At 52.6% G+C, this 14,676-nt stretch overlaps 1 protein-coding gene across 1 annotated transcript in view; it reads left to right on the top strand.

Moving 5' to 3' along the window:
- Positions 1 to 14,676, top strand: part of LOC138782896 (uncharacterized) — a 128,853-nt gene that overhangs the window by 108,099 nt on the left and 6,078 nt on the right. The window contains exons 13-19 of the mRNA XM_069956838.1: positions 588 to 667; positions 2,496 to 2,778; positions 5,060 to 5,234; positions 7,112 to 8,157; positions 8,431 to 8,550; positions 10,107 to 10,816; positions 13,671 to 14,307. Coding sequence (XP_069812939.1) covers positions 588 to 667; positions 2,496 to 2,778; positions 5,060 to 5,234; positions 7,112 to 8,157; positions 8,431 to 8,550; positions 10,107 to 10,816; positions 13,671 to 14,307 — 3,051 coding nt within the window. The remainder of the gene's footprint in view (positions 1 to 587; positions 668 to 2,495; positions 2,779 to 5,059; positions 5,235 to 7,111; positions 8,158 to 8,430; positions 8,551 to 10,106; positions 10,817 to 13,670; positions 14,308 to 14,676) is intronic.

Here is a 14,676-nt window from a genome sequence, read left to right on the forward strand (position 1 = left end):
AAAAAGCCTCTTTCTGTAGTCAAAAAGCAATTTCCCAGCCCCCCCCCCCCCCCCCCGACTTCTGTCTCTATTATATCCTATGGAGGGGGAGGGGCAGGAAAAGGTGACATGAAGGTCAGCTGTTTGTAGACTGTCTGGGCACCTAAAACGCTGGATTCAGGGGTCAGAAAGGTCAGTGCTTATCTAAGAACTTGCTTAGAGAAAATTGCAGGGTGTTGTGCTGTGCAGGACTGCTCCGTGCTCACTCACTCCTCTCAGCCCCTCCCCTCTCCATAGAGAATAATGGACACAGAAATCCTTCTTCTTCTGATGTGAGGGGGGAGGCTGGGAGATTGCTTTTTCAGTCCAGGAAAACTCTTTTGGTAAATAAAACCTATTACAGAGTTTCTGAAAATCGCTTGTACTATAGATATTTATTGTTTTCAGAAAAATGACCCTGAAATGACAGCTACGCTTTAAGGACTGAGTAGGGACTGAGAGATTCCTCAGCCACACAACAACATTACAGCACAGCAGCTGGGACCGGGTACCAGGACGCTGCTCTCACACATGAAGTAACTCTGTTGCTTCTCTTCTTCTTCCTCTAGGATGAATCTCCTGTCGTCTCTGGTTGTGCTCGGATCTTTGGCTCTGGCTTTGGCTTTAGAATGTGGCCCCCAACCTGGAGGTGAGAATGATAAATATGTAACAAGCTCTACACCCGCTTATTGTAACCTGGGATATCTTAGATAACTAAGCTGGGAACTTTAGCTCCAGAGAAGTCACTAGGTCAGCAGTGTCATCTGTGTCATCCCAGCTCTGCTGCATCCAGATTCTTCATTGCTGCATTCTCTCCTTTAATAATCTATCAATCCCATGATGCATCAGTACAGGATCACATGGTCAGCTAGAACCAGCACCATCTCTACCTGTTGAGAGGACAGAGGAATAAATCTCCTCTAACTAAACCAAGAGAGTCAGGGAGTCCAACCCGTCATCAGGTCCGTTATAACAGCCATATAGTCAGTAACTCTAATGGGGTTTTCTATCTTCCCTAAGTGGGATAGTCCATGAGGCTTCATCATACAGGAGGGTCTGAGATGGTGACCCCACTGAGAGCACAAAAGCACATGACCTTTCTAAGGGGGTCACCATGAGATCACATGACCCAACCGGAAAAAAACTGTTCCAGAAATTATATATATACACACTACTATATACTAGCTGCCTCATGACTAATAATACAACAATCCAGGCTTTTATAAATGCTGATGTGTCATTGTTGTACCCGGTGTTGCTGGTTATGCTGTTGTGTATTATATTCTGTCTATATTATACACAGTGATATGTCCATGTTGTATCTGTTGGGGGTTATTCGTGCGAGCTGTGTATACAGAAGGCTCCCCGCCCGCCGCACCTTCATGCATGGAGTTGTGGTGATACGGAGTGTGAGGAGGATTACTGTGCAGCCGCCCCCGCTCTATGGTGTGTATACAGATAGACTGGAGACATAAAGGGATTCCTCTGTGAAGGAGCGGATTGTGTATGATAGCAAACACTAAGGGCGGAGGTGAATGCCATACGGTGATCGTTCTGGTGGAAAGAAGAACACAAATAAGCATCATTGCCCCCTAGATCTGGTCCTAAATGGGCGCCGTCACTTTAAAAAAAAACTTTTGTCCAAGGTTTTGATCAGTTTGGATCCATTGATGGTGAGAACCGGCGAGGAGAAGTGTACACCAAGCGATCGTCTGCCCTGATCTGTACATGTGACGGAGACTCCTAATGGAAGCCTATGGGAGCATCTCATGGAGTGGAGAGAGAAGTCCCGAGCCACAAGCTTCTCCCTGCTGCTTCGGGAGATTAGTCAGAGTCTGAACACCCAGAACTCGGCTGAGTGAACATTCTTACAGATCTCTGCAGCAGTTGTATAATGGAGCACAAGCATTGTCCTGAAGGGCAGCTACCCCCAGAAGGTGCGGAAGGTCTGCCCAGCATATCCTCCTGTCCACATGCCTGACACTTATTGGGGAGAAATGGAGGGATTAAAGTGACTCCGTACCCACAATCTGACCCCCCACCACACACCCCCACCCCAACCACTTGTACCTTCTATCCTGGGGTCCGTTCGGCAGGTGACGCAGTTATTGTGCTGAAAATAACTTTTAAACTTGCAGCTCTGTGTGATGTGGCTTAGAGTGTCTGTGCCCTACGCCTGCATTGCTCCTCCGTCTCTCCTCCCCATCCACTTCACCATTAGGAATGCCCCAGGCAGGATTTCTCCCAATCATGACTTGTCTGAACACTGCACATGTACCTTAACAATCCTACATCTGTGCTGTGCTCAGAGAAGAGATGAAAAGAAGAAATCCTGGCCAGGGGCATTCCTAATGGTGAAGAGGGCGAGGAGGAGGGGCGGAGAGAACGGACTACAGAACAGATCTTGGGGGGTGGGGGGGGGTCAGATTGTGGCTATAGAGTCGCTTAAACTGACAGCTCTTCTATTATTATTACAGCCACGAATATAGCGAGAGATGGAGAAGCCTCCCAGCAATCTGACTATCAACATGCAGTAATGGGGTACGCCAAATACGCCATAGATGGGAACAAAGATGGAAATTACTTCAAGGGCTCCTGCACTCACAGCAATGCAGTACTGAATGCTTGGTGGAAACTGAACCTGAAAAAGCCCTCCAAGATATCAAACGTGGTCCTGAAAAATCGGGAGGATTGCTGTAAGGAGAGGCTGATGGGAGCTGAGGTCCGAATAGGGAACGACCCCAACAACAACAACCCAGTGTAAGTTCCTACTAGCTGCCATATCCTGACTTCCGAGATACCAGAATGTGCTGTTATTTTTCTCCACAATATCCCATCGTATGTTCCTCCACAATGTCCTGTCTCTTGTTCCTCCACAATGTCCCATCGTATTTTCCTCCACAATGTCCCATCGTATGTTCCTCCACAATGTCCCGTCTTGTGTTCCTGCACATTGTCCCGTCTTGTGTTCCTGCACATTGTCCCGTCTTGTGTTCCTGCACATTGTCCCGTCTTGTGTTCCTCCACAATGTCCCGTCTCGTGTTCCTCCACAATGTCCCGTCTCGTGTTCCTCCACATTGTCCCGTCTCGTGTTCCTCCACAATGTCCCGTCTCGTGTTCCTCCACAATGTTCCGTCTCGTGTTCCTCCACAATGTCCCGTCTCGTGTTCCTCCACAATGTCCCATCGTATGTTCCTCCACAATGTCCCGTCTTGTGTTCCTCAACAATGTCCCGTCTCGTGTTCCTCCACAATGTCCCATCTAATGTTCCTCCACAATGTCCCGTCTTGTGTTCCTCCACATTGTCCCGTCTCGTGTTCCTCCACAATGTCCCGTCTCGTGTTCCTCCACAACGTCCCATCTCGTGTTCCTCCACAATGTCCCATCGTATGTTCCTCCACAATGTCCCGTCTCGTGTTCCTCCACATTGTCCTGTCTCGCGTTCCTCCACAATGTCCCGTCTCGTGTTCCTCCACAATGTCCCATCTTGTGTTCCTCCACAATGTCCCGTCTCGTGTTCCTCCACAATGTCCCGTCTTGTGTTCCTCCACAATGTCCCGTCTTGTGTTCCTCCACAATATCCTGTCTCATGTTCCTCCACTATGTCTCCTCTTCTTTTCCTCTACAATGTCCTATCTTGTGTTCTTCTCCAATGTTCTGTCTTTTTTTTTTTTATCAGATTTTTTTTATTGAAAAAAGATTTTTTACAAACACAAAAAGTGTTTTCACAGCATGGGCAATAAGACTGGGGGCCTAGTCAGATATACCGGAGCCCTGCCTCCGGAGTGTTGCTGAAGTAGTAGCCCCGTAGGAGCCATGTATTCCGATCCACCCCAACCCCGAAGCTGCTGAAATTGCGCAGCAAGATAATATAAATATGGGTTAGGGCCGGCAAGGCCGGCTCTGTCTTTTCCCCGTTGCAATGTGTCCAGCCTAATTCTAGGTGTCCTTCCATCTCATATAAGTTCTCTAAATAGGGACTGTATACGCTTAAAATGTACCATGGGCACCCAGACTGGCGCATTATGGAAAATATAAAGGAGTTGCGGAATCAAAATCAACTTGATCGAGTTGGCTCTACCCGCCACTGAAAGAGGGAGTTTTCGCCAAAGTTTTACTTTCTGCGCAGATTTTGTTAATTGTGGAAACAAATTAAGAGAAAGATATTTAGAAACATCTGAGACTATGTGGATGCCCATATACCTAAATTGGGACACAATAGGGACGGAAACATCACCCACTTGTAACTGGCCGGGCAGGGGATCTAAGGGTAGGAGCGCAGATTTATCCCAGTTGACTAATAAGCCGGAGCATTTTCCAGAAGTCACTATAAGGTTCATGACATGTGACAAAGCGATGAACATCTCCCAAAAACAGCAACAAGTCATCAGCATATAACGCTATACGGTCCTCCATGTCACCATGTCTGAACCCAACTATGTCATCTGAGGCTCGAACCAAAGAGGCCAATGGCTCTATCGCTAGGGCGAAAAGAAAGGGGGATAGGGGACGCCCCTATCTAGTTCCCCATTGTAAGGGAAAGGACTTGGAAAGAAGACCATCCACCTGAAGACGAGCCAATGGTTCAGAGCACAACAACTTTATCCATGAAATGTAATTGGGGCCAAGACCCATACAGGTAAGTACGCACCAGAGTTATTCCCACTCAACGCTGTAAAAGGCTCTGGGAGCGTCAAGTGAAAGCACAGCACGTGCGCCCCCCGCCCCCTCACGCGGAGCCTGCAGGTTATAGTACAACCATCTGATATTATCAGCAGTACATTTGCCTGGCATGAAGCCTGTTTGGTTCCCGGTGAACAAGATAAGATATAACCTGAATGAGTCTATTGGCCAAAGCTTTAGCAATTAATGTTCTGTCTTTAGTTCTTTCTTGTATCTTCTCATTCATTTATGTTATTACCAGTTGACTGTCATAAGTAGAGATGAGGGAACTTGCCAAAAGTTTGGGCTCACGCAATCCTGAAGTTTCGGCCACTTCGCTCCTCTCCAGTCTTAAGGTTTTGCTTGTTTCTCCTCCAGATGCGGTAAGGTAACCAGTGTTGCGTCTCCTGACCTGCCTTTCTGCTGTAACGGGATGGAGGGTCAGTACATCAGCGTTGTGATCCCAGGACGCACAGAGTACCTGACACTGTGCGAGGTCGAGGTTTATGGAGATGCGGTCCCTACAGACGATGAGGACACCAAGGAGAACACAGTCTGCTGGTAGCCGCCAGATTCCACAACATCAGATCTCTCCTTCTTTGTGTGGCTGGTTCTTCAGCGTCTCCCGCTCTGTTCTCCACTGTATATACTCTGGTTTGGGGTCAGGACATGCCGTTCTCCACTGATATTTCTGCATCAAATAAAAACCCAAAAATAAATAAATAAAAAAATTTTCCTTCTTCTTTTGAGTCTTTTTTTTTTTTTTAAATCATCAACTGCAGTAAAGAAAGAAAAAATTAAGGAGGATTATTAAATCTCCCACCACCTCTATGTCACCCCTGGCCCCTCCCCTTCACTTCTATATCCCGCCCAGCAGCTCCTTCTCACATTTTTATCACACCTAGCCCCTCCCCCTCACATCTATAGCAAACCTAGCCCCTCCCCTCACATCTATATCAAACCTAGCCCTCCCGCTCACACCTGTATCACATCTAGCCCCTCCCCCTCATCTATCACACCTAGCTCCTCCCCCTTACATCCATCACACCTAGCCCCTCCACCTCACATCTTTCACACCTAGCCCCCCTCACATCTATTACACCTGGCCCCTCCCATCTATATCAAACCTAGCCCCTCCCCCTCAACTCCTAGCCTCTCCCCCTCACATCTTTTACACCTAGCCCCTCCCCCTCACATCTATCACATCTAGCCCCTCCCCCTCACATCTGTATCACACCTAGCTCCTTTCCCTCACATCCCAAAATCAGCAATAAATACTTCTCTACCAGAGATAAACCAGAACCACGGTGCTGCAATAATGCTCCACCTTTAGTAATCCAACACCACAGTGCAGAAATCAGTACTGCTCCACCTGTAGTAAACCAACACCACACTGCACCAATAAATACTGCTCCACCGGTAGTAAACCAACACCACACTGCACCAATAAATACTGCTCCACCGGTAGTAAACCAACACCATACTGCACCAATAAATACTGCTCCACCTGTAGTAAACCAACACCACACTGCACCAATAAATACTGCTCCACCGGTAGTAAACTAATGCCACACTGCACCAATAAATACTGCTCCACCTGTAGTAAACCAACACCATACTGCATCAATAAATACTGCTCCACCTGTATTGTGTTTCTCAGATCTGTTGTGTTCTTTTTTGGTCACAAGATGTTGTCTATGTTGAAGACCAGCACATTGACAGTCTATTGGGGAATAATGTATCATTTGTTTATACTATTTTTACATAAGTTTATACTATTTGTTTTCAACAGTATGATACCCTGCTAAACCCTAAAGAGGGGCAACTACCATTAAGGGGTCATACTACTACAAGTGTTTTCTCTCAGGGAGTTCTTCAACTGTCCATCACTCTAAACCTGTGTAAAGGTTACCTTGTACTGTCACTTTAAGAACTATTCAGTAAAGCATTCAAGTAGTTAAAATTATTCTGGACTCTGTGGTTCATCTTCCCTACTACGCACTGCAGGGACTACACCTACAACCTTTAAAGGGTGCGTCTGGGATACAGGGAGGTGATATACCACTCAGGCCCTGTGACAAGTGCTTAGCGGTGCACAAACACCTGCCTTAGCGCCCCCTGGGTCACCACAATTAGTCAGAGTTTAGCGCTGGCGCCCCCTTTTGATTGATGGGATGATACTCTGTATATGGTTGCACAGGTTGCACACCCCTAAGGCCGGCCCTGCTGAGGATTGGTTTATGATGGTTATTTCCTGCTTAACGCCTTAAAAATGTAAAATTTTATATTCCCATTTAATTCAGTGGAAAATCACAGGAACAATACGACCATGCGAAACACCAGAAAAATAGCCCAAAAGCATAAATATACCTGGAAAGACAGCCTCCATATGAGATCCACTCCGGGCCTCCATAAGAGATCCGCTCCCAGCCACCGTGTCCGATCCGCTCCGGGCCTCCATATGAGATCCGCTCCCAGCCACCGTGTCCGATCCGCTCCGGGCCTCCATATGAGATCCGCTCCCAGCCACCGTGTCCGATCCGCTCCGGGCCTCCATATGAGATCCGCTCCCAGCCACCGTGTCCGCTCCGCTCCGGGCCTCCATATGAGATCCGCTCTGGGCCTCCATATGAGATCCGCTCCCAGCTACCGTGTCCGATCCGCTCCGGGCCTCCATATGAGATCCGCTCCCAGCCACCGTGTCCGATCCGCTCCGGGCCTCCATATGAGATCCGCTCCCAGCCACCGTTTCAGATCCGCTCCGGGCCTCCATATGAGATCCGCTCCCAGCCACCGTGTCCGATCCGCTCCGGGCCTCCATATGAGATCCGCTCCCAGCCACCGTGTCCGCTCCGCTCCGGGCCTCCATATGAGATCCGCTCCCAGCCACCGTGTCCGATCCGCTCCGGGCCTCCATATGAGATCCGCTCCCAGCCACCGTGTCCGATCCGCTCCGGGCCTCCATATGAGATCCGCTCCCAGCCACCGTGTCCGATCCGCTCCGGGCCTCCATATGAGATCCGCTCCCAGCCACCGTGTCCGATCCGCTCCGGGCCTCCATATGAGATCCGCTCCCAGCCACCGTGTCCGCTCCGCTCCGAGCCTCCATATGAGATCCGCTCCCAGCCACCGTGTCCGATCCGCTCCGGGCCTCCATATGAGATCCGCTCCCAGCCACCGTGTCCGCTCCGCTCCGAGCCTCCATATGAGATCCGCTCCCAGCCACCGTGTCCGATCCGCTCCGGGCCTCCATATGAGATCCGCTCCCAGCCACCGTGTCCGATCCGCTCCGGGCCTCCATATGAGATCCGCTCCCAGCCACCGTGTCCGATCCGCTCCGGGCCTCCATATGAGATCCGCTCCCAGCCACCGTGTCCGATCCGCTCCGGGCCTCCATATGAGATCCGCTCCCAGCCACCGTGTCCGATCCGCTCCGGGCCTCCATATGAGCAGGGCCGTCTTTCCCATTGGGCAGGGTAGGCGGCTGCCCGGGGGCCCATGACTCATGGGGGGCCCCAGTGGCAGTCGCGTACTCTGCAGACATGTCATGTTCAGGGAAGCTGATGAGCCACGCTGTGCCCCCCTCTCCCCATGAACACTTATCAGGGCCATTTCCAGGCCCAGCTCCTGCCCTGACCAAGTAATTGGCGCCCCCTCCGCCTCCCCTCCAGACCTCACTGATGATCTCCTGTAAGCTGCCGACGCCAGCCTCCTCTCCCCCTGCGCGGATCTCACTGCATCTCTCTCAGACAGATCCTGCAGCAGGTCAGTGATGACGTCATCGGGCCTGCTGGAGGATCCGTGCGGCAGCTGACAGGCGGGAGAGGAGAAAGGAGAAGAGAAGAGAGGAAGATCGGGGCCAGGATTAGGTGAGTATATTGGTTTGTTTTGTTTTCTTGTGTTGAGGCAGTGCAGGAGGTCTCTTACTATGGGGGTCGTGCAGGGTGTCCCCCATACTGTGCTCCTGTCCCCATTTTCTATACTATACCCAGAGAGAGATCACTGTGTTATCTGTGCTGTTACACAGGACTGCAGGTGACATCTACATTATCTGTACTCAGAGGGATATCACTGTGTTATCTGTGCTGTTACATAGGACTGCAGGTGACATCTACTACATTATCTGTACTCAGAGATATCACTGTGTTATCTGTGCTGTTACATAGGACTGCAGGTGACATCTACATTATCTGTACTCAGAGGGATATCACTGTGTTATCTGTGCTGTTACATAGGACTGCAGGTGACAGCTACTACATTATCTGTACTCAGATTTATCACTGTGTTATCTGTGGTGTTACATAGGACTGAAGGTGACATCTACCATATTATCTGTACTCAGAGATATCACTGTGGTGTTACATAGGACTGCAGGACACATCTATTACATTAACTGTACTCAGATATCACTGTGTTATCTGTGCTGTTACATAGGACTGCAGGTGACTACTACATTATCTGTACTCAGAGATATCACTGTGTTATCTGTGGTGTTACGTAGGACTGCAGGTGACTACTACATTTTCTGTACTCAGAGAGATATCACTGTGTTATCTGTGGCGTTACATAGGACTGCAGGTGACTACTACATTATCTGTACTCAGAGATATCACTGTGTTATCTGTGCTGTTACATAGGACTGCAGGTGACTACTACATTATCTGTACTCAGAGATATCACTGTGTTATCTGTGGTGTTACATAGGACTGCAGGGGACATCTACTACATTATCTGTACTCAGAGTTATTACTGTGTTATCTGTGGTGTTCCATGGGACTGCAGGTCTTACTATGGTGGGTACAGCAGGCGCATTATTACTATACAGGCATAGGGCGCAGCAGTGGAGGCATTTTACTGTTTTACTATGGGGAAACACATAGCAGGAGACATTATTACTATATGGAGGGTACAGCAGTAAGCAGCATTATTACTATATTCTTCCTAGTAGCCCGAGTAACCCGTCCCTTCCTTCCCCAGGGCTGAACTGACCGGGGGGGGGGGGGGGGGGGGGGGGCGCTTTTATCAATATTCGCCCTGTTGTCAAAATGACCTAGAAACTGCCCTGACACTTATGGACCACTGACTTTTAAATTCCTAGCAGGCGTGCCACGCACAGGGACGTCCGCTTCCCTGACGTCCCTTTCGGCGACTGACGTCACTTCCTGGACGTGCCGCTGAGGATCCAGGAGCCATCGCAGCTGCTGGGCACCGGAGCTCCTGAAGGAAGAAGACTTAGCTGGGGAGCAATGTTTGAGGTGATGGTTAGGGGGGAGGGGGGAGGGGGATGCGGGGACTTGATCTTGGGTCAGGGGGCCCAGTTCACAGCTGTGCCCAGGGGCCCATAGTTTTATTAAGACGGCCCTGCATATGAGATCCGCTCCCAGCCACCGTGTCCGATCCGCTCCGGGCCTCCATGTGAGATCAGCTCCCAGCCACCGTGTCCGATCCGCTCCGGGCCTCCATGTGAGACCCGCTCCCGGACACCGTGTCAGATCCGCTCCCGGACACCGTGTCAGATCCGCTCCCGGACACCGTGTCAGATCCGCTCCCGGACACCGTGTCAGATCCGCTCCCAGACACCGTGTCAGATCCGCTCCGGGCCTCCATATGAGATCCGCTCCCGGACACCGTGTCAGATCCGCTCCCGGACACCGTGTCAGATCCGCTCCCGGACACCGTGTCAGATCCGCTCCCGGGCACCGTGTCAGATCCGCTCCCGGGCACCGTGTCAGATCCGCTCCCGGGCACCGTGTCAGATCCGCTCCCGGACACCGTGTCAGATCCGCTCCCGGGCACCGTGTCAGATCCGCTCCCGGGCACCGTGTCAGATCCGCTCCCGGACACCGTGTCAGATCCGCTCCCGGACACCGTGTCAGATCCGCTCCCGGACACCGTGTCAGATCCGCTCCCGGACACCGTGTCAGATCCGCTCCCGGACACCGTGTCAGATCCGCTCCCGGGCACCGTGTCAGATCCGCTCCCGGGCACCGTGTCAGATCCGCTCCCGGACACCGTGTCAGATCCGCTCCCGGACACCGTGTCAGATCCGCTCCCGGACACCGTGTCAGATCCGCTCCCGGACACCGTGTCAGATCCGCTCCCGGACACCGTGTCAGATCCGCTCCCGGACACCGTGTCAGGCCGCAACAGGGAGCAGGGGGATGAAAACAACTTTTTTGTTGTTTTTATTTTTTCTTAGTCTCCCATCTACCATCCAGGCTTGCCAGTAAATCTTGTGTCTATTCGAGGGGGAGGGGATTAAGGTCTGGAGAACGGGTGGCCAGTCCATAGCCTCACTGCCTCCATCTTGTAGGAACTGCTGACACACTCCAGCCACATGAGGTCTAGCATTGTCTTGCACAAGGGCTCTGAGGGTCTCGCTACCTAATAGCAGTCAGGCTACCTCAGGCAACATATGGAGGGCTGTGCAGCCCCCCAAAGAGATGCCGCCCCCCCCCCCCCCATTACTGACCCCCTGCGAGACCGCTCATGCTGAAGGACGTTGCAGGCAGATCGCTCTCCATGTTACGTCTGTCACATGTGCTCAGTATGAACCTGCTCTTATCTGTGAGGAGCACAGGGGGCGCCAGTGGTGAATCTGCCAATCCTGGTGTTCTCTGGTAAATGCCAAGCGTCCTGCACGGTGTTGGGCTGTGAGCACATCCCCCATCTGTGGACGTCAGGCCTCATACTGTCCTCATGGAGTCGGTATCTAACCGTTTGTGCAGACACATGAAGATTTGTGGCTGCTGGAGGACATTGTGCAGGGCTCTGGCAGTGCTCCTCCTGGTCCTCCTTACACAAAGGCCGAGGTAGCGGTCCTGCTGCTGGGTTGTTGCCTCCTATGGCCTCCTCCATGTCTCCTGGTGTACTGGCCTGTCTCCTAGTAGCCTCCAGCTTCTGGACACTACGGCCTCCTCCATGTCTCCTGGTAGCCTCCAGCTTCTGGACACTATGGCCTCCTCCATGTCTCCTGGTGTACTGGCCTGTCTCCTAGTAGCCTCCAGCCTCTGGACACTACGGCCTCCTCCATGTCTCCTGGTGTACTGGCCTGTCTCCTAGTAGCTCCTCCAGCCTCTGGACACTACGGCCTCCTCCACGTCTCCTGGTGTACTGGCCTGTCTCCTGGTAGCTCCTCCAGCTTCTGGACACTACGGCCTCCTCCATGTCTCCTGGTGTACTGGCCTGTCTCCTGGTAGCCTCCAGCCTCTAGACACTACGGCCTCCTTCACGTCTCCTGGTGTACTGGCCTGTCTCCTGGTAGCCTCCAGCCTCTGGACACTACGGCCTCCTCCATGTCTCCTGGTGTACTGGCCTGTCTCCTGGTAGCCTCCAGCCTCTGGACACTACGGCCTCCTCCATGTCTCCTGGTGTACTGTCCTGTCTCCTGGTAGCCTCCAGCCTCTGGACACTACGGCCTCCTCCATGTCTCCTGGTGTACTGGCCTGTCTCCTGGTAGCCTCCAGCCTCTGGGCACTACGGCCTCCTCCACATCTCCTGGTGTACTGGCCTGTCTCCTGGTAGCCTCCAGCCTCTGGACACTACGGCCTCCTCCACATCTCCTGGTGTACTGGCCTGTCTCCTGGTAGCTCCTCCAGCCTCTGGACACTACGGCCTCCTCCACATCTCCTGGTGTACTGGCCTGTCTCCTGGTAGCCTCCAGCCTCTGGATACTACGGCCTCCTTCACGTCTCCTGGTGTACTGGCCTGTCTCCTGGTAGCCTCCAGCCTCTGGACACTACGGCCTCCTTCACGTCTCCTGGTGTACTGGCCTGTCTCCTGGTAGTGTCTCCAGCCTCTGGACACTACGGCCTCCTCCATGTCTCCTGGTAGCCTCCAGCTTCTGGACACTACAGCCTCCTCCATGTCTCCTGGTGTACTGGCCTGTCTCCTGGTAGCCTCCAGCCTCTGGACACTACGGCCTCCTCCATGTCTCCTGGTGTACTGGCCTGTCTCCTGGTAGCTCCTCCAGCCTCTGGACACTACGGCCTCCTCCACATCTCCTGGTGTACTGGCCTGTCTCCTGGTAGCCTCCAGCCTCTGGACACTACGGCCTCCTCCATGTCTCCTGGTAGCCTCCAGCCTCTGGACACTACGGCCTCCTCCACGTCTCCTGGTGTACTGGCCTGTCTCCTGGTAGTGTCTCCAGCCTCTGGACACTACGGCATCCTCCACAACTCCTGGTGTGCTGGTATACACTGTAGGTCCTGCCACATGCGCTAAGGAGCTGAGGCTGCACACACATCATATAACAGCAGATAGACCACCCCTCATCCTCCTACTCTTAATATCACAGAACTGGAATCTTTATGCTATATGAAGCTATGCTATGGGTAGGGAGGGGTCAACACCACCATCACCTTCATCCAACACCACCAGCACCTTCATCATCACCCTCAGTCAGCTCCACCATCACCCTCAGTCAGCTCCACCATCACCCTCAGTCAGCTCCACCATCACCCTCATCCAGCTCCACCATCACCCTCATCCAGCACCACCATCACCCTCAGCCAGCTCCACCATCACCTTCATCCAGCTCCACCATCACCCTCATCCAGCACCACCATTACCCTCATCCAGCTCCACCATCACCCTCATCCAGCACTAACATTACCCTCATCCAGCACCACCATCATCCTCATCCAGCTCCACCATCACCCTCAGCCAGCACCACCAGCACCCTCAGCCAGCTCCACCATCACCCTCAGCCAGAACCCCCAGCCAGCTCCACCATAACCTTCATCTAGCACCACCATCACCCTCAGTCAGCTCCACCATCACCTTCATCTAGCACCACCATCACCCTCAGTCAGCTCCACCATCACCCTCATCCAGCTCCACCATCAACCTCATCCAGCACCACCATCACCCTCATCCAGCTCCACCATAACCCTCATCAAGCTCCACCATCACCCTCATCAAGCTCCACCAACACCCTCATCCAGGTCCACCATCACCCTCATCTAGCTCCACCATCACCCTCATCCAGCACCACCATCACCCTCATCCAGCTCCACCATCACCCTCATCCAGCTCCACCATCACCTTCATCCAGCTCCACCATCACCCTCAGACAGCACCACCATCACCCTCATCCAGCACTACCATTACCCTCATCCAGCTCCACCATCACCCTCATCCAGCACTAACATTACCCTCATCCAGCACCACCATCATCCTCATCCAGCTCCACCATCACCCTCAGCCAGCTCCACCATCACCCTCAGCCAGAACCCCCAGCCAGCTCCACCATCACCTTCATCTAGCACCACCATCACCCTCAGTCAGCTCCACCATCACCCTCATCCAGCTCCACCATCACCCTCATCCAGCACCACCATCAACCTCATCCAGCACCACCATCACCCTCATCCAGCACCACCATCAACCTCAGCCAGCACCACCATCATCCTCAGTCAGCACCCTCATCTAGCTCCACCATCACCCTCAGACAGCACCACCATCACCCTCATCCAGCACCACCATCACCCTCATCCAGCTCCACCATCACCCTCATCCAGCTCCACCATCACCATTATCCAGCTCCACCATCAACCTCATCCAGCACCACCATCACCCTCATCCAGCACCACCATCAACCTCAGCCAGCACCACCATCATCCTCAGTCAGCACCCTCATCTAGCTCCACCATCACCCTCAGACAGCACCACCATCACCCTCATCCAGCACCACCATCACCCTCATCCAGCTCCACCATCACCCTCATCCAGCTCCACCATCACCATTATCCAGCTCCACCATCATCCTCATCCAGCACCACCATCACCCTCATCCAGCTCCACCATCATCCTCAGCCAGCTCCACCAGCACCCTCATTCAGCACCACCATCATCCTCAGCCAGCACCACCATCACACTCATCCAGCACCACCATCACACTCATCCAGCTCCACCATCACCCTCATCCAGCTCCACCATCACCTTCATCCAGCTCCACCATCACCCTCATTCAGCACCACCATCATCCTCAGCCA

The sequence above is a fragment of the Dendropsophus ebraccatus genome, chromosome 2 (assembly GCF_027789765.1).
Source record: "Dendropsophus ebraccatus isolate aDenEbr1 chromosome 2, aDenEbr1.pat, whole genome shotgun sequence".
NCBI lineage: Eukaryota > Metazoa > Chordata > Amphibia > Anura > Hylidae > Dendropsophus > Dendropsophus ebraccatus.